Below are 21,527 nucleotides of genomic sequence, written 5' to 3'. Positions count from 1 at the left end.
TTAAAATTCATTGTGGTAATGTCTAGAACCAAAATTAGAAAAATGTTGTCTGTCCAAATATATATGGACCTAACTGTACAAGGCCATCTTGTAAAATTTCTAATTAACAAGAAGATACTTAATGAAGTAAACCAGCCTCCTTGTTGAAGATGAGAAAAAAATTGCTTAATATGCCCATTGAGATACATATTAATGTATTCTCCTTTAGAGAATTTATGAGGGAAAACAGGTGAATCTATTCTCCAGTTACATTCTATGAACTGGTGAGTTGTCAAAATGGCAAAACAGGACAAACCTGCTGATCTAAGCATAAAAGGCTTAACTTTGTCATTCAGATGTAATTTAGAATCAAACCATAATGCCCGCACAGTTGGTACATCCCAGAGCAGATAATCTCAACAGATTTTGCACTCATTCTAGTAAATAGAAAGTGAAACCAGTGTCCCTGTACCACGAAGAGAAATAGGATTTGCCAAAAACATTTGAGAAAATTCTTAAAATTTAATTTACTGACACTTTTAATGTTTTCCTTATAACTGACAAATATTCTTTATGGGAACAGTTCAAGAAAATGTTTTCACATGCACAATTTACCATTGCATGTGAAAAACATATTTATAACGAAGACTCAAAGGTAATGTCACTGGTTTACCGTGACAGAGAGGGTCCCGAAGACAGAAGCGTCTAATTTCACATACTCCTGCAATGATTAGAAGCACTTCTCCATCTTATTAAATGGTGCAGGTTTCTGTTACCAGTGCAGGGGATAAACTGTTCTGTTGAGAGTCTCTGAATCTTTCCTGCTTGGATGATCTCAGCTGTTTAGTATTGGCCACTCCCTCCTCATATATACTCCCTCTGGCAATCAGAATTGCCAGTATTAGTTTTATGCTATCTGGTGTGGAGTGGAGGCGTCGGTTGCTTGTTGAGGCATTTGGAGTGTTGAACCGAGATGGTTGCTTGTTTTTTTTTGTCTGTGTGCATATCTTCATCCTCTCCTATTTGGTTATTTCCTTCCTTTACTCCCCAGTGTTCCTCTTTTTTATTGTCTGTGAGTGCATATTTGTATGACTGGTATTTTTATTTATCCCTGTACGTCCTCTTTAGTTTGTTTGTTTGGTGTATATTCATACACTATTACTCCCCAATTCTCTGGGTGGGGGACAGACAAAGGGCTGATTCAGTAGCTCTGCAAGGTACGTGACCCCGGCGTCTTCACTATTCGAAGTAATTCTGGGAGCAGGGATAGCTAGCGTTAGGGACAAGGAAAGAGCCCCTGGCAATCCGACAATAGGGTTGTGACATATAACCTGTCTCTACATCTATGCTACCCAAACTTGGGCAGCATGAATCAGAGCCAAACTGCGCAATTGCTACCAGGTATGTATTTATCTGAAACAGTTTGAAAAGTCGGGGACTAAAGGGAGAGACCTGACTAGTCCGGCATGCCTCAAAGCTGACTTCTCCCCAGCCAGTCTCACCTCTGACTTCTCCCCGACAAGCGCAAGTCAACTGACAAATCTCTCCCATGTGTGTACATAGAGTTCTTTTTAAAGGGATACTCTGGGCAGATTAAAAAAAAATGTACTGTCCCACTCCCTGCCTTCATAAACTATAAAGATGAGATGTCCAGTGCAGTTATATGATCTTTATAACCCTTGTAAATCTATGTGACAGGATCTGCGCCCCCCTCCCATCTGGCTCATTACATCTTACACAAAGTGCTACTCCCCCCTGTAAGGAAAAGCCAGCCTGAGAAGAGGAGGCTTGGCTACATCCCTGTTCTCTGCAGAGAAACAGCTATCAGGAGACTAGCTGATTACAGCGGGGAGCCGAACACTGCTGTAATGTCCCAGACAGAGGGGTGAGCAGTGCAGTGAAAAGCAGCTTCTGTCACACCAGCCCCATGATAATGGCTCCCTGTCTGCAGTCTGAGGTGAGGGGGCATGTCCTGCTCCCAGCTTCTAGTAGCCCTGTGAATGAGGCATCATCATGCAGCTGCTACTAGAAACTGGGAGGCCATGCCCCCGCATATCGGACTCTAGACAAGGAGCCATTATCATGGGGCTGGTGTGACAGAAGCTGCTTTTCACTGCACTGCTCACCCCTCTGTGACATTACAGCAGTGTGCAGCTCCCCGCTGTTATCAGCCAGTCTCTGATAATAGCTGTTTTTCTGCAGTGAACAGGGGAGTGGCCATGCCCCCTCACCTCAGACGGTAGACAGGGAGCCATTATCATGGGGCTGGTGTGACAGAAGCCGCTTTTCACTGCACTGCTCACCCCTCTGTGACATTACAGCGGTGTGCGGCTCCCCGCTGTTATCAGCCAGTCTCTGATAATAGCTGTTTCTCTGCAGTGAACAGGGGAGTGGCCATGCCCCATCTCCTCAGACTGTAGACAGGGAGCCATTATCATGGGGCTGGTGTGACAGAAGCTGCTTTTCACTGCACTGCTCACCCCTCTGTGACATTACAGCAGTGTGCAGCTCCCCGCTGTTATCAGCCAGTCTCTGATAATAGCTGTTTCTCTGCAGTGAACAGGGGAGTGGCCATGCCCCATCTCCTCAGGCTGGCTGTTTCTTACAGGGGGAGCACTTGTATGATGTAATGTCCCAGAAGGGAAAGGGGAGCAGTGAGGAACAGATCCTGTCACACAAAATTACAAGGGTTATAAAGATCATATAACTACACTGGACATCTCATCTTTGTGTACGAGTGCAGGTACAGAGCAAATATTTTTTTTAAATCTCACTGGAGTACCCCTTTAAGACTTCATCTAAAGTGGACTATGACTGGCCATATACTGAATGCCCCCAGCAATCTCTCCTAAAACAATCTTTATTGTAATATGCTCTATTGCTTTATATACAACTATACTTTCTGCATATTGTCATGAGCACAGCCATCTTGGGAGAGCTTCTAGTAACAGCATTTAGGTATAAGCTTTTCTGCAGCTACATGGACCATAGGAAGCAACAGAAGGACTTTTATTCATTGACATCTATAGGAAAGTAATCTAGGTATGTTTTGTGACCTGTGTAAATGTCATTGTGAGTGGAGGTGAGAGAGGGGAGAGGCGCTATCTCCTCTGCGCTTTGCCATCAATCCAAAATACATTGGCTCGTCATCACATGCTAGGGTGGATACCTTCTCTGCCTGATCCTTATATTGCCTGCTTTACGAAATATCCTTCTTTCCCCCATGCGTTTCCTAATGACTTCCAGTTTTCTTTTCTGTACCTCCTTCCCCCATAATATTTGAAAAACATTCAATAAAAAACATTTTGAACAATGCCTTCTCTGTGGAAACGATGTGATTATCCTTCCCTCTATTATTAGCCTAAATAAACTATATTATTCTAAGTATACAGCCAGGAGGTGAGCTGGGATCTCCTACATTAGAACTGTGAGACACTTATCTGTATAATTAAATGTAATGTGTGTCCCACCCTTGTGAAGGAAGAGTGTTGTGGTACATTCATTTACCAAAACACTTCATTCAAGAAGTTCTGGTAACCGGAATAGTGATCCATTCCATACAGGCTTGTCATTCTCAGTGGGGTCACCATGAGTTCACATGTCCTAACTGAAGAGAGGCATACTATACATTTCCAGATAAATAGGAACAAGTACATAAGGTAATACAAGCCGAAATATATCACATGACTACATAGAGAGACTAGTGACAGAAAAAAAAGGAACAAATCCCAGAGTCTTACTTTTATAACTGATTGATATGAAAACTCTCTTCGCTACACAGCCATTTCCAAAAGAAAAACCCCATTTCACTGCCAGTTATTTACAAAATTACAATTCTGCACATGCAAAGTGGAAAATCATTTTGTAAGTATCTTGTCATGGTTATTCTGGAGGACCGCAACGGTTCACAGCACAGATCAGGTCAGGTCAGGTGGAGGAATCTGTCCAAAGGACAAATATAAGGCCTCATACCCATCACCGTAAGAAAAAAAAAAAAACTGTCCGATATCGCTCCTTAAAAGTGGGACGAGTGTCATGCAAGTGGCATGCGATTTTCATGCGCGTACAATGCGATTTTTCTCACCTAGCATCCGAATGACATCTGACTGACATGCGAATGCGATTCGATTGCAATGCAACTTTAACATGAGCTATTACATAGAGGAATTCTGTATTGTCATTTACATTGTTTTCCAAGGAAATATATATATATTACACACAGAAAGATAGATATCAATATGTGAGTGAGATCAGTGCTTTTGTGTGTAGCTTACTGTACATGTAATTTAGTAATAAATAGATACATTTCTGAAAAAAAGTGGTGTGGGCTACCCTTAAATTTTATTAACCAGCAGAGGGAAAGCAGACAGCGGGGGTTGATGTTTATAGCCTGGGTAGAGGGTAATACCCATGGAGCTTCCCAGGCTATTAATATCAGCTCACAGCTGTACACTTAGCCTTTACTGGTTATTGCCACTTGAGGTGGCAAGTGGGGTAAATAGGGTTGGGGTTGATGTCAGCTTTGTTTATGTCAGGTTTGCAAAAAGCCATGGACACATCTAGCATGTGGATAAAAGTGCTCTGGTCAGATGAGACCAAAGAAGAACTTTCTGGGCTAAATGCAAAACTGTGTAGCGGAAAACTAAGACTGCATATCTCCTGAAAACACCATTGCCTCATGCTGTGGGGATGCTTTTCTTCAGCAGGGAGAGGGAAGCTGGTCAGAGTTGGTGGGAAGATGATAGAGCTAAATACAGGGCAATCCTGGAGGAAAAGCTATGGAGGCTGCAAAAGTCGTGAGACTGGGGTGTAGGTTCATCTTCCAGCAGGACGACCTTAAACATACTGCCAGAGCTCCAATGGAACGGTTTAGATCAAAGTATATTCATGTGTATGAATGTCACAGTCCAGACCTAAATCCCATTGAGAATCTGTGGCAAGACTTGAAAATTGCTGCTCACAGATTCTCTCCATCCAATGTCACTGAGCTAGAGCTAGTTTGCAAAGAAGAATGAGGAAACATTTCAGCCTCTAGATGTGCAAAGCTGGGAGAGACATACCCCAAAAGACTTGCAGCAGTTATTGCAGCAAAAGGTAATCCAAGAAAGTATTCTCTCTGGAGTGAAGGGGTGGGGTGGGGAGGCTAAATACAAATGGACAGCCCAATTATCAGATTTAGATTTAAAAAAAAAATTGAAAACCATGCATTATTTTCTTTACAATTCGCAAATACTTGCTACTTTGCGTTGGTATATGACACAAAATAGTTTGAGGGTGTAACGTGAAAAAAAGGTGGAAACGTTCAAAGGGTATGAATATTTTTTCAAGACACTGTATTCCCGATGACAAGCAAGCAAGAATTAAAGGATTCCAGAAACACCCTCTGTATGAATTTCTCCACCTTAGTAGAATGTGGGAGTGATTCAACTAAACTGGAAGAAACGCCACCAATGTCCATCAACACGATCCAATGGTCCCCTCCACTCTTTGCGGTCACAGATTACAGCTGCTGCTCTGCTCTATGGCCATGATGACACAGATTGTTATACACATTTCTGCAACTGAAAAGCCATCCCTTACAAATTAGGTTGTTTTTGCAGCAAGTACATGGATTCTTACAAGCCCCATTCAGATGTATGCAGGCTTGGACTGGTCCTCAGGAGAATCCTAGGCCACCACCCTCCTATATGAGCAGTACTTGGCACAATATACTCGAATCACTATGTACAGACAAGGGCAGAATCTTATTCATTTAACAATAATGCCCAGTTCGCTGTTATATAAATTTGTGATTGAGGATAATGTCACATTTGCATGAAGCTGAAAAGTGGGACCCTGGAGTCTGTTACTGGTGGGCCCTTGGCACCTCATACCGATGCTGGATGTATGGAAAGTCTCTTGCTACAGGTGAACATACATTAATTCATTTTAGTCTTAGAATGTTCCAGTAGTTGTACTAAACTATAGGACAAAATAAATTTGAAGATTAAATGCAGATGAAAAGTAAGACAGCCCCCCAAAGGGTGAAAAGGAAGACCTGCTCTATACACACATTCATATTAAGTAGCACAGAAAGAAAGTGTGATGTGGATCACCGTATCCAACCAGTATTGCTTCCATTTACTATAATAATAAAATTGCTAACTGGGATTCACGATCCAATGAGTAACATCGCAATAATTGTATGACAAATATAGACAACTGAAAGCCGTTTTGCAGCTGACCGGCTGCGGCTGCCATCTGCTAACCCTTATGTGCAAAAGGACATAAAAGCATTAAAGCAACGGTCTGCAATAGAGGAGGGGTTCAGGAGTTGAGCTCTCAAGACATAGGAGATACTGGCTGTCTTACATAACTGTAATCGGTCTCTAACAGTAATGGTCCAAGCTCGACTCCAATCGCTGCTGTTAACCATTTAGATGTTGCTGTCAATTTCTGCGACATTTAAAATACAACTTTATATCATCTGCTAGCCATCAGTAATTTATGTTCTGTGTGGACATTAAAATACTTCCCAATAGCTGTCTTCTGCAGCTTCCAGCTCCAGAGTCCTCTCCTGGATCAGGTGACAGCAGCTGTGACCAGTGGCTCAAAACAGTGTTTCTGAGTGGACCGGAATTCACTTTCTCAAAGTAAGACTATGAGATTCATAAATATGCTAAGTAAGGAACTACTTACATGCTGTGGCTGAAAAGAAATAATTCCAACCACAGCATGCAGCAGAAGACCGAAGCAGCTCTGGAAACTGCAGAAGACAGTAACCAATAAGTATTTTAATGCATACACTAAACATAAATGCTGGATTGGTACTTTAAAGGAAGCATTTTCCAGTAGGGGCACCCATCAGCCCCCTGCATCACAAACGCAATGTACAAATTGGTTATCATCGTGATACTAATGCGAAGGTAAGAAACTAGCTGAGCTTCATAGGAGACATCTATTAATACAAACTGAAGTACAAAAAAACAAGCGATCAAAAGTTCAAAGTCCTCTAAGGGACTTATAAAAAAAAAAAAAAAAAAAAAAAAAAAAAAAAAGGTTATAAAAGTAAAAAAATATACAGGTGCATCTCACTAAATTAGAATATCATCAAAGTTAATTTATTTCAGTTCTTCAATACAAAAAGTGAGACTCATTATATAGAGTCATTACAAACAGAGTGATCTATTTCAAGTGTTTATTTCTGTTAATGTTGATGATTATGGCTTACAGCCAATGAAAACCCAAAAATCATTATCTCAGTAAATTAGAATACTTTATAACAGCTTGAAAATGTTTTTAAAATCCAAAATGTTGGCCTACTGAAATGTATGTTCAGTAAATGCACTCAATACTTGGTCGCGGCTCCTTTTGCATCAATTACTGCATCAATGCGGCGTGGCATGGAGGAGATCAGCCTGTGGCACTGCTGAGGTGTTATGGAAGCCCAGGTTGCATTGATAGCAGCCTTCAGCTCGTCTGCATTGTTGGGTCAGGTGTCTCATCTTCCTCTTGATTCTCTAAGGGGTAAAGGTCAGGCGAGTTTGCTGGCCAATCAAGCACAGTGATACTGTTGTTTTTAAACCAGGTATTGGTACTTTTGGCCGTGTGGACAGGTGCCAAGTCCAGCTGGAGAATGACATTTCCATCTACAAAAAGCTTGTCGGCAGAGGGAAGCATGAAGTGCTCTAAAATTTCCTGGTAGACGGCTGCGCTGACTTTGGTCTTGATAAAACACAGTGGACCTACACCAGCAGATGACATGGCTCCCAAACCATCACTGATTGTGGAAACTTCACACTAGACCTCACGCAGCTTGGATTGTGGCCTCTCCACTCTTCCTCCAGACTCTGGGACCTTGATTTCCAAATGAAAATTGGAATGCTGGGACCTTGTGGAGTGTGTCAATGACTGCCTTCTGGACAGCTGTCAAGACAGCAGTCTTTCCCATGTTTGTGGAGCCTACTGAAACAGACTAAGAGACCTTTTCAAACGATCAGGAAGCCTTTTGCAGGTGTTTTTTGTTAATTATTTTAAATTACTGAGATAATGACTTTTGTGTTTTCATTGGCTGTAAGCCATAAGCATCAACAGAAATAAACACTTGAAATAGATCACTGTTTGTAATGACTCTATATAATATATGAGTTTCACTTTTTGTATTAAAGAACTGAAATAAATTAACTTTTTGATGATATTCTAATTTAGTGAGATGCACCTGTATAAGAAAAATTAAAGTCACGTACTTTTTCACCTACTGCGCAGGCGCACTTCCCTGCCCTGCCAAGGACAGAGCAAAGTACTGTAACATACATGCACAGGAAAAGCCAATGAGCGCTGGCGCATGCGCACTACAATACTTTTCTCTGCCCTCGTCAGGGCAGAGAAGTGCGTTTGCGCAGGAGAGCGATGCCGAGAACACTGTGTGGATGATGTAGAACGCGTCATCCGCACAAAGCAAGAAGAGAGGAGGCGTTTGATCAAAAGCAGCAATAGCCATCGGACTGGACTACAGTATAGTAAAAGCTATTTTTTGCTTTATGGAGAGCGCATTGGGGATATAGAGACAGCATTCTAGAATGCCATCACATAGGGCTTGCTGGTGCTGGCCCTACTTTATATGGGAAAAACCTACTGACAGGTTCCCTTTAAAGCATATCGACTGGATAGGTGATAACTGTTCCCTACCAATTACCAGAAAGGGGAAATTGTATAACTCCGATTCACCTCTGGCTATACGCTCATGGTCAGGAATAGTTTTATGGTGCTCATGTCCAGCCTGGGCAAGTTGTGCACGTTTCCCGCATGACATTCAAATTTATAACACTAGAAAATAGCCAAAAGTTGGACCGCGCTTTGTTATATCTATCAGGTCCTAGGCTTGAATTGAGCAAGGCCTATCACTTCAGTCTTCCAGCCAGGGGAGAACAGAGGTACTTGAATTGAGCAGGGCCTCTCACTTCATTCTTGTAGCCAGGGGAGAACAGAGGTAAAAAAAAACTCCCCAGATCTGGCAATGGATAGGTGATAATTTGTTACAGACAGAATACACCTTTAAAGGGAATCTGTCACCAATTTTTTTCTATCCCAAATGAGTCCAACATATTAAAGGGCAGTTACACGGATTCCTGCAATATATCACTTACTAAACTGCTTGCTGTAGTTTTGATAAAATCATTGTTTTATCTACTGCAGATTACCAGTTCTCTGAATGCTGAGCTCTGTATAACACTATCCACACCACTGATTGGCAGTTTTCTGTGTACACTGTGTATAGGCAGAAACTGCCAATCAGTAGTGAGGGTGGGGTTATACAGAGCTCATGCAAATGGAGGACTACCTGGCAGCAGGTTTACTAGTCCTCTTAGTCCTCTAGTGATAATCTTCTGCTGATAAAACAGTGATTTTATCAAAACTATAACAAGCACTCCAGTAAGTGACATTACTGAAATCATGGTCTCTGTCTCTACATTATGCAGATAAAGTAGCAAAAATCTGATGACAGGTTCCCTTTACTAAAAGTTAAATAATAAGTTATATGCATACCACAAAGGTGCCATTGAAAACAACTTCTCCAATAAAAAACAAACCCTGATTCAGTTCCTTATATTGATGAAAATTGAAAAAGAAAAGTTATTGCTTCCAGAATGCACCTATAGGCCGACATAGGCCAGTCCTCAATAGTTAAAGAAGCATTACACAAAACAATTTTTCAAAATTGAGAGGTTTAAAAAAAAATTTCTTCATTGGTAGCCATTACAGTTGCCAATCGTGCCAACAAAATTGTTATTATAATATGAACAGTGAAGATCAAAAATGAAAGAGTTGAGTGGTGTTTTGTTTTTGTTTTTTTCAATTGGGACATTTTTGCTTTCATCCGTTTCAGGGTATGTGCACACACGTGTGTTTTGTTTTTTTGCAGTTCGCAAAAAAAAATGTGCGGAGACTATCTAAATCTTCCTCAATTATGCAAAACGGCTGAAAAAATGGAGTTTCGGCTTAGTTTCCGCTCCAAAAATTCAGCAAAAAGACCCCATGTGCATATGCCCTTAAAGAAAACCTGATACATGCTGTTCAGTCCTTGGGCAGCATGTATCAGGCGGAGGCTGTATGAACACAGCAAGCTAGGTTTCACTTTGAAACGCTGGGGCATTTCAGGGAAAACATACTTAAGAGCTGCCGGAAACCAAAACCGCGTTATAGACTAGCTGGACAGGTGGGTTGCTGGCAGCTTCTCTCTGCTTGCTGCCCTGTATTGACAGGTCTCTGCCTACGTGCACATATATGCAGAGACCCGTCACTTCAGGGCAGCAGGCAGGGAGAAGCTTTCGGGAACCCACCTGTCCGGCTAGTTTATAGCGCGATCTCTGTTCCCGCAGCTCTTAAAGTATATTTTCCTATTTCCGGTCCATTGTCTCAGGAGGATCCTCGGCGGCTTCTCCCTGCCCACTGACCTGGACTGACAGTTCTCCACCTATACGTGCACATGGGCAGAGACCTGTCACTCCAGGACAGCGGGCGGGAAGTAGTCACTTGTGATCCGCCTGTCCGTCTAGTCTAGTCTACGCCACTGCATTTCAGAGTCAAACATACCCAGTGGGGACAGTGCCCATAATGTCTGTAAAGCGCTGTGGAATTAATGGCGCTATATAAGTGAGTTAAAAAAATATAATAAATCAATAGATATTGGAATAAAAATACATTCAACAATTGGATGTGTTTAACAAAAATGTTCCTGTGCTGAGATAATCCTATAAATGTGCCCCTGCTGTGTACTGTGTAATGGCTGTGTCTGACCGTACAGGAACATGGTCTGATCATACCACATCTCCTGGGCAGGGGAGGAAGCAAAAGAGTATACAGACACTACAGCAGGGGATCAGAGCGGATTCTTTTTGTGAAGCAAAACATTTCGCTGCCTGCTTTTAAACAATGTTTTACCTAAGGCCACGGCCCCACTATCAGTATTTGTTCAGTATTCGGTCAGTAATTTTTCTCAGGAGTGGGACCAAAAACCAGGTGAGGAACAATCAGAGAAAAGGTATAAAAGAAACAAGTCACCAATTCTGCATTTATCACTCACTCCTGGTTTTAGCTCCCACTCCAGAGAAAAAATACTGACCAAATACTAATAGTGGGACCGTGGCCTAAAAGAAAAACACATTTGTGACCCCCTGCTGTAATTTTTGTATCCTCTTTTTTGTTTCCTCCCCTGCCCAGGAGCAGTGGTATGATCAAACCATGTTCCTGCACGGTCATACACAACCATTCCATAGTACATAACAGGGGCACATTTATAAGATTATTTCAGCACAGGAACATTTTTTGTAAATGCATCCAATTGTGCAATTATTTAAAGATCTATTGATTAAAATTAACTTTGTTTGTGGGAAAACCCATTTAAGGACTAAATCAATCACTAGAACCTGAGAGTAAAAATACTTTCAGGTTGTCAGTAAAGCCCCCGTCTCACATAGCGAGATCGCTAGCGAGATCACTGCTGAGTCACGGTTTTGGTGACGCAACAGCGACCTCACCAGCGATGTCGCTATGTGTGACACTTTGCAGCGATCAGGCCCCTGCTGTGAGGTCGCTGATCGCTGCAGAATGTCCTGGACCATTTTTTGGTCTTTGCCCTCCCGCTGGTCAGCACCTCCCGCTCACCGTAGCAGAGTGGTAACCATGATAAACAGCGGGTTACTAGGTACGCGTGTGCCCCTAGTAACCCGCTGTTTATCATGGTTACCAGCTTGCTCCTGCTTCAGCAGGCTGGTAACCAGGAGCAGGACATCGTGGAAAGATTCTTTCCACTATGTCGCTGCTCCCCTGATTGTTGGTGAGCCTGCCTGTTTGACAGCTCACCAGCGATCACATAGCGACGCAGCAACGATCCCTGACAGGTCGTATCGTTGTCGGGATCGTTGCAGCGTCGCTAAGTGTGACGGGGCCTTAACATTGACAATTTTAGGTGCACTTTCACTCTGTTTTCTGGGATTAGATAAGAGAATTCATTTCAGCAATCTTGATAAATTCATCAACAAAAACTGTATATATTTTTACACAAACTATTAAAAACAGTACTCATCATTAGCAAAACTACTAAAAACAAACTTCAAAATGTTCTTATAAACTTAAAACACAAATTTAATTGTTTTACTTCATAGTACATACCGGTTTATTCAGCGTACCTGCACTTATAGACAATGCTGACTGACATGACCACATCACACCGCCATGCTATTCAAATCGGCTCAGAAATACATTTCTTTTAAATACTATACAAACTACTTACCTTAGTAAAAGTGTGGAAAAAATTTTAACATATCTAAAGGATTAAATAAAAAACACTGGTTTAAAAGGAAAAAAAAAGTTGTTTTAGAAAGAACAAGCTTTGAGCATCTAGAAAGTAGGAGTCCCAGAATTCCCCCGAGTGTAGAGATAGCACAAACCATCCCCATTATTTAAAATCAATGCTTCTTAAGTAGTAAAGCCAAAAGTTGAACAAAAATTGCTACCAAACGCTCACACAGAAAAGACGCAAACCGATATAGAATTTCAGTGTGTTAATTGAAATGAAAGCTATCTTGTGCCAGAATTAGTAGAATGATTTTGACAGTGAAGAACTGGAGGCTGGAGTGAAGATGTTTTAATAGCGGAAAAAAATATAGAACATAAAAGGCTTGTTTAGGTATATTTCTGGTCCCAAATGGTCCATTTTTGTGTATTTGGGAGAAAATGGCTGATAGAAAGTTCTCCAGACTTACTGATTTTTTGTTTTCCTTTTTTTCTTTAACGGAAGCTTTATTCAGTAGGGAGTGGCAAGTTGCCTACAGGACAGAGATGAGCACAAACAAGTCACAGCACCAACTACACATAGCAAAGTAAATAAACTGATTCAATGGAATAAAACACAATGTGGACTCGCACATACAACTTCACAGAAAAGAATGTAACACACAATAATGGAATACAAATCATGATATTGGTGGTTCTCGCACATTGTTCCCAAAATCAGTTCTACTATTTCTGGTATCCTAGTGAAGTGGCCAAAAAGTAAATTATATCCATTTAACAATATTGTAGCAAAAAAAAAAACAGAAATAAGGGGTAAACAAAATATAGAGGAAACAAATAAGTTAAAAACAAATGCAAATTTTTTTTTCAAAATGTTGTGGCTTGAAAATAGAGAATTATTATAGTAAAAAAGGTATATATGTATTTCACATCAAATTCTTTCACTGTTATGTGCCAATAGATGAAATTCATAGGAACAATAGTAGGAAGAAAAATATATATCTCATATATCAATAACAATAGTATAATGCTACAATCCTACCATATATTAGGACTAAATACCATGGCCAATCGCCATAACATTACCAACAGAAACCGAGAAAAGACGATCTAAAGGCCATATTGTAAAAATACATTAATCTTTATTAGTATCAAAAATCAATCACAGGGCATGCCCCCTGACGAAGGGTTCCGAAACGCGCATTGGGGCGGTCGCGCGGCAGTTTTGAGCATACAACTATCCCCTTCATTTTTCATCGGTTCCAGGTCTCTGTTTACTATAGGTAAGCCTTTATTAAGTGGGTAGAGATATGGACAAGTGTCAACAGTAACAATTTATTCCACAAGGGATTACCCTATAATGATGACCAGTATGTGGATATATATAGCCTTGCACATACTGAAGTGGTTCAATACTACCCATAAGAGTGACACACTAGACTAAGATCGATTTATATTTGTACATTCTTATATTGAACATATTTCATTGATTCCTGGATATGTAAGGGGGATATATATTTATATAGAAATTATACTTTGTAATTCATTGTTCTACTATGTATCCTCATTGCTGCGCGCTTCTATGCATAGCCCATTGTATTGTGCTCTGTTCACTTCTAGGCCCTGTGATTGATTTTTGATACTAATAAAGATTAATGTATTTTTACAATATGGCCTTTACATAGTTTCTGTTGGTACTGTTATGTGCCAAGTAAACTTTGTAATATAACTTTTTAATCTATTTGGAGTTTCTGTACTAATGAACAGTACATGTAAGCCAGGGATGTCAAACTCAAACGCACAGAGGGGAAAAATGTCAAACTTGGACAAAGTTGTGGGCTAACCAGTATGCAGAATAATGGGCCTCACATAGGCCTCCATACAGAATAATGGGCCTCGCATAGTCCAACATACAGAACAATGGTCTCACATAGGGGTGGTGGTTCTGGTGTCGCAGGCCAAATATAACCACCCTGCAGGCCAGATTTGGCCCACAGCTTGGAGTTTGACATGTATGATGTAAGCAGAGTATGGGCTTCAGGGATATGCGACTCCCTCTATGTAGACTGTACATCAAACATGGACTTTATCCTAAATGTAAATTCTATATTCGACATGACTTTTTGAAATCCACCTCTGCCCGATCAGAACGCCAAGCTGTAGCTGTTTCTTCCCCATCAGGGCTTTTGTGCTTGTAAGCCAAAACTTCTGACTCCTCTGCATTTACAGGCTCCAACTCCCATCATTAAATTACCAATAATTAGTAATATGGCAAGATCAGGCTTTTTCTCACCATCTTGTTAATAATGAGGCTACTTAGGTATAATATTTTTATTTGAATACAATTTCTGTAGAAATAACTTTTATAAATTCCTGTAAGGGAATATACAATAATGTATGCACTTAACTACAACATTTTATTCACAATTTCAACAAGTCTACAATTCTGTCTGCAGAAAAAAAATTACCCGAGTTAAAACCACCTTTATGGATGCCTTCAAATGTGATCTAATTATTTTGAGATCAGAAAACAACCTCTCTGCAGTAACTTGGGTTGGTGACATACAATATGCACTTCTAGACATACACCATACATGTATAATTACAGAGTGCCGATGGCTCGCCATGAGAGGCGCAGGGCGACTGAACGGCTTCATGCCTGCCATTACAGTACACTTGTAAAGCACAACCACAAGCTGGGTTTAATAGAGAACGGTAATTTTGTTCGTATACTGCACTGCTTTTGATTAAAAATAGATATTTAACCCATTCACGCCGTAGCCATTTTCATGTTTTTTTTTCCGTTTTCTGCTCCCCTTCTTCCACGAGCCATAACTTTTATTTGTTAGTCAATATACCCGTATGATGGCTCGCTTTTTGCGGGAGAAGTTAAACTTAATGCAATGGAAAGCGCGAAAAATGTACATTCAAATTGCAAAAAATAAAAAGTGCAATTTCACAATTGTTTTTTGTGTTTTGTATTTACAATGTTCACTATATGGTGAAACTGACCTAGCAATATGATTCTCCAGGTCCGTACGATTACACAGATATTAAACATGCATAGTTTTTCTTATTTAAGTGGCGGGGAAAAAAAAAAAATCTTGTTTCACCATTTTCCGAGACCCGTAAGGCTTTAATTTTCCCGGATAAGGGTCTTCAGCAGACTCGCGGAAGTCATGACAACTCACCAGCGCCCAGTAATCACGTCACAGACGCGCCCCCCTGCCGATGCATGTTAAATTCCACTGTCAGAGATTGACAGTGGGATTTAACAGGTTAACAGCCAAGGGCGGAGATCAGCTCTACTCCACCCACGGCTGTTAGAGGCACATGATGGCTGATTAAATCAGGGTTCATGTGCTAGGAAAGATGCAGACTCAACGTGCAAGTCCGCATCAAAGTCAGGGAGCCGGCATATGATGTACCAGTCTGTCATATGTCAGTAAGGGGTTAAAAAGTAAAATTAAAAAGGAAAAGTCAGATCAAAAGATAATATTCAGATGGAACCTGTCATTCATGCAGCCCAAAAAAAAACCTTTATATTTTTTTGTCAATGTACAAGTGGATGTTATCACAAGAGTTTTCACTAGGGTGTGTACTTCTTCTCCCTGTTTGATGCTGACCAATCATAGCGAGACAGCAACACCCAAAGGAAAGAAGTATACACCCCCATCATAGTTTAGTGCAAGTTTCTCAGTTGGTGAGAGGTAACCATGCTGCAGCTCTGATGGCCTGGTCTTATCTGCTGCATGAGACAGGAGATAAGACCAGTAATCAGCTCTTCTGATTAAGGAGTGTGTCAGTAATCACACATATGTCTGCTTTGTTCAAGCAACTTGCAATCACTCTGCAGTGAGATCAGAGCTGTCATTACATCTCACACAGGAGGAGCCTGCCTCTAATGGATTACTCCTGTGTGAGATGAAATGCCCACTGCAGAGCAATTACAAGCTGAACACAACAGACATAAGTGTGAATACTGACATCTCTGGACAGGCAATGTGGAGGAGGGGCGATGCAGGAGAGCTGACAGGGCTAGGACTGGAGGAGAGCATTTAGAAGAGGTTGTAATGTTTAACAGCTTGTCAGTTGTGCTGCCTTTCCCCCCACAAGGACCTTATCTGAAAGGGCTTTGATTATCTGTGCTTTCTAATCATGCAGGAGGTTACACCAGGAGATAAGGGCTGTATCATTACATCTCATTACATACACTGATTAATTGCTCTAAGCTATGGTTGAGGCATGTTCTTTCCATACAGGGGAAAAGAGATCACACCCCCAATGAAAAGCTGATAACACCCACTGGGGTCTTTAAAAAAATAATAAAAAAGTTATCCCATTAGGTGCCAAATGCTTAGACTGCTGATATCCCTGCAATGGAGAAACAAATTTGAAAAAAAAAACAAAAAAACATTTTATTCTTCTTTTCTACAGCCACTATTACATCTTGTGTACCAGTTCAACATGGAAAATTAGGTGAAAGGTCCTCTGTGACAGCAGAGGGGGGAGGCATCTGCTGGAGAGAATGGCCTTGAAGCCAAACAGGGATTTGAGGAGGTGGAAATGTCTGCTCTCTTGGGACACACAAGTTTATAACTTTTTCAATTCATTATATATACATTGTAGCATGTATGTATGTATATATGTATGTATGTAAAATCTATCCACATACATACCGCACGTCTCAGTTTTAAGATTGATGAAAAGGGGACATAAAACAAAGAACTGCTGGTATATTTTTCTAGTCTCTAAGTTTAGTGTTCATTTAAGACATTGAACACATTAAAAATGTATCCTTATAGAGAACACGCAAAAGAAAAAAGAAAAAAAAAGGCTGCTTGGGGTATAAAACGTTCGACAGCATGAGAAATGTTATTATATTTGACTGAAAGTTCGCAAAATGCACTCAACTAAAGCGAAGGCACACATTGAAAATAATTTGTGGGCTTACAAGACTCATTAAATACCAGGAATACAAAATGACAGATAAGATCATTTACAGGGTATGGAAGGATTGCAACAAGCATACTTCCTGTTGCTTAATAAACGGACATATGATCGCGTTCACTCCACTGAATGTATGTATCATATAGATAATTGCATTTCCTTTAATCTGACATCAATGAGAAATGGTTATAAGATTTCCTGTGTAACTACCTCAACAGTTTATTGTACAAAGTAAAACCAAATTTAAAGGATAAGCTATAAATCGCTAGATGTTGAAATGCTGTGACCACCAATAATCACTGTGACCCTAAATCATTGAGTTAGAATTTGCTTTACAGTCCAGAGCTGCATTGATGGGACTTTTACTTATTAGGATACATTGATGTCATACAGGGAGGTTCTTGCCCAGAATGGAGTAAGAATCAGTTATTCGCACTCTGGCGAACCTAACCACCCATGTATTACATCAATACTGCAAACAGTCAACTATATTGTCTGCATACATAACTCTAAAGGCCCCCATACGCATTATATAAAAGTTGTCAGAACCCGCTGTTTTTCAAGGGATTGGCTGACCATCTAGTGTGTTTGTAGACCTCTCCTCAGTACCCTGACAGATTGCGTCAAGAGATCTAAGGATCAGGAAGTTGGATCTCAATCTCTCAATTCTTCTGATTGGCGAGAAGATACACCACTGACAGGGGATTGTGGTAGCGTCTCATTTAGAAAGCACAGGAACACTCAGCCAAGCATTCCGGTCAATGGGGGAATTGGGAGCTATCTGTCAGATAAACGATGGTTCTGACGACAACTATCCAATAAGAATTGGGAGCTTAAAAGGTATGTTCACACACTGCATACAACATGCACGTTTTTACGTACATTTTTCTCACCCATTCCTTTGAATAGGTGAAAAGTGCTGGAAAAACGCTGTAAGAATTAACATGCTGCGTCTTGGCAAAAATGCAGCAAGACTCAGAATAGGTGTGGGAAAAAAATAGTGTGTGCATGAGATTTCAGAAATCTCATTGATTATGCTGGTAGGATAAAATTGAGTACTTTATGCACTAAATGGGCTGCATTCAGAAATGCAAATATGCCATGTGTGAACATACCTCAACATTTCCTATGTGACAAGATCAGCATGCAAACTCGCCATGGACCTCAGCCACACCATTTTACATGAAAGTCACACTGCAGTGAGAACATTTTCTATTTTTTGTCCCCTCAAAAAAACACACCGGTATATATCTATATTAGAATAAACTGGCATGATCCAGACTTGCAAAAGACTAATCTCGTAATTTTTACTGGACTCTACAAAAAAATTACTTGTGTAGTCTAGGTCTCAGCTATGTATATATGATGTTACACATATTGCAGCATTATAGCCTAAATTTTAGGTTACTTAACAAAATAAATTACATTAATTATCTTAACAGACATTTTGCTTTTTGCTGCTCTACAGGATTACCCATTGTGTGCACAATACAAATCAACTAAGATTGTATTACAGGAAGGGATGATATTTAAGGACACCCTATTCATGTAATATTCATCAAGACTTGTTAAAATTCCCATGTCGTCTCTATAGTCTGCTTTATTTAAGTGGTCAGCAAAAAGTAGAGTTTCCGTTAACTCGATACAAGCACTGTCTGGCTGTATGACCACAGCAACCTCTATGAAATCTGAAAATACAGACAGTCTCAAGACTCACATTTCTAAAGCTAATAAATCAGTAGCAGATATAATAGTAGGAAAGTTTTAAATGGAACCTGTCAGTATGTTTTTACATATGGAAGTAGTGGTATGGCGGTATAATCGCTTGTCCCCTAACAAACAGTTTTTTGTAGAGGTGATAGCCGGATGTGCCAGTCATTAGAAGTCTAGCAAAGAAGCCATATGCAAATCAGGCTGGAAATCACTCCTCCAAAGCACTTTCAGTCTGATTTGCATATAGCTTCTATACTAGATTTCTTATGGAGGGCATATTGGAGCTATACAAAAAAAAAGGTGTCAATTTTATAGGGAGACAAGCGCCTATACCACTGCTTCCATAAATATGCACACCGGTCGTCGTCAAATTTTTTCATTTTAATTCTGTTAATTAAAACAAAACATAAGTGGTATTCTTATTAATGATTACTTAAAATAATTATTTGCATTTAAAAAGGGATTTAAAGGAGTTTTCAATATATCTATCTATCTATATATAGATAGATATATATCTATATAATTGTCTTATCCCGTCTGTCTGTCTGTCTGTCTGTCTGTCTGTCTGTCTGTCTGTCTGTCTGTCTGTCTGTCTGTCTGTCTGTCTGTCTGTCTGTCTGTCTGTCTGTCCAGGAAATCCCGCGTCGCTGATTGGTCCGGCCGCGGCCAATCAGCGACGCGGCATTTCACAAAATGATGGCGGCCGTTAGCGGCTGATCTGCCGCACGGAGGTGAGAGGCGATGCAGCCGGGAGATGAAGCCGGCTGCTCGCAGCATACGTCCCCCGACCGGAGGCGCCGCTGACCCCCATGCGGCTACTGTCGGGAGATCAGCGGCTACGCCCGCTTATCTCTGGAGGGTAAAAGTGACGCCCCTCCCCTCTCCTCCCCTCCTGTCCTTCCCCCCTCTCGCTCAGGGCCCCGGCGCCATACTTACCCCTTCCCTCTCCCCTCCACCCCCCCCCCCCCCCCGCTCGCTCAGGACCCCGGCACCCGGCGCCATACTTACCCCTCCCCTCTCCTCCTCTCCCCTCCCTCGCCCCGCTCGATTAGGACCCCGGCACCCGGCGTCATACTTACCCCTCCCCGTGCCTGCGCAGCAACTCCTGTGTCTTCCGCTGATGCTCTGTGACGTCTCAGGTCAGAGGGCGCGGTGACGTCTTTACACCGCGCTCTCTCCTGACCGGTCACAGCGCACAGCGGGAACATGCGGGCTACGCTGGAGTCCAGAGGAGCAGCTGACAAGTGAGGTGAGTAGTGAATTTTTTTTTTTTTTTTATTGTATGGGGCCATAGGGCATTAAATGGTGCGGTGGGGAAGTGTGACATCGTGGAGGGGCCATTATAAGGGAAGGGGGATGTGACATCCTCCATGGGGCACTATGGGGGAGATGTGACATCCTGCATGGGGTATTATAAGGGAGGGGGGGGGATGTCACATCCTGCATGGGGTATTATAAGGGAGGAGGGGATGTCACATCCAGCATGGGGCATTATAACGGACGGGGGATGCGACATCCTGCATGGCGCATTATATGGGGGGGGGTCACATCCTGCATGGGGCATATTCTAGAAAACCCGATGCGTTAGAATCGGGCAACCATCTGGTATATATATAAGTAACACCTGCACATGGAACTGTCAGAGCAGCTACTGGTATACTGGGACTTACAGACACTAAGAACAGCTTTGCAGCTGCTGTTAAACAGGGACCTACAGACATTACTCGTTCTTTCCCTGAGCTGCAGTGGACTACAATTCCCATGGACCCTTGTTTCTGTCATATGACACAGCCTGGAAAGATAGGAGGGAGGAGGGACTTGGGGGAGGGAGCTGGAGAGAAAGTGAAAGTAAAACTAGAGAGGAAAGGAAGTGTGGCAGCTTGTTGTTGTGAAAGACGGAGCGCTGTGGACTTGTATCCCGCTACGCTGCGGAGCGTTGCCGTCCCCTCTGATATACCCGCGCATCTGGAGAGAGCGCGGCCCTGTCACCCGGTGAAGCAAGTGACATCAAGGACTCTGAGAGTTCTGCCGGCACTCCCATCGTATAAAGGCCTGAATCCTGCCGCCCCCAGCTGGTGTCCAGGGAAACCTACAACCGGTTGAGACGCACCGTGAGTGCCCTTTTGAGACTTGTGGTTCTACCAGCGCCAGTTACAGTGCGTACACTATGCCCCAGACTTTTTACGTTAATGTTCATGTAAGTGCACCAATGGTTATAAATTTGAGCGCCAACATCCGCGGCAACTGGGCCCCAACGTTTGGACTGAGTTAATACAAGAAAAGGGGAACCCTGCTACGTTATATTTGCAGGGGCGGGGAAGAATTAGGTTGTGATGTGTATATGATTTTTATAGAGCACCGTTACCTGTATTGTATGTTGTTTCTTTAAATCCACCTCATTTCTGCTGCATAGCAATAAACCTGTTAACTGTTTTACTCCTGTTCCGGGTGAGTGTGTACTGAGCTAAAGGCAGGGGCTTCCCGAATCAGTCCCTGGCAGAAGATAACAGTCCTTCTGCAGTCCTAGAGAGCGCTCCAATCAAGATTCGGGTGGAGGCACTGTGCCCTAGAGAGGTGAGACCCCCCATAACACCCAGCGTACCGTGGTAGCC

General features: G+C 41.8%; 1 protein-coding gene across 3 annotated transcripts in view; it reads right to left on the bottom strand.

Moving 5' to 3' along the window:
• The window catches only part of NF1 (neurofibromin 1), a 224,132-nt gene that overhangs the window by 92,757 nt on the left and 109,848 nt on the right, over window positions 1–21,527 (bottom strand). For all 3 annotated transcript variants that reach the window (XM_073664574.1, XM_073664575.1, XM_073664576.1), the window contains exon 30: window positions 12,723–12,785. In XM_073664574.1, the coding sequence (XP_073520675.1) occupies window positions 12,723–12,785 (63 nt within the window). The remainder of the gene's footprint in view (window positions 1–12,722; window positions 12,786–21,527) is intronic.

Source organism: Phyllobates terribilis, unplaced genomic scaffold (genome assembly GCF_046119375.1).
Source record: "Phyllobates terribilis strain yellow unplaced genomic scaffold, ASM4611937v1 Scaffold_2__4_contigs__length_985480577, whole genome shotgun sequence".
In the NCBI taxonomy this organism is placed as follows: domain Eukaryota; kingdom Metazoa; phylum Chordata; class Amphibia; order Anura; family Dendrobatidae; genus Phyllobates; species Phyllobates terribilis.
This window is presented reverse-complemented; position numbering and strand designations above follow the sequence as displayed.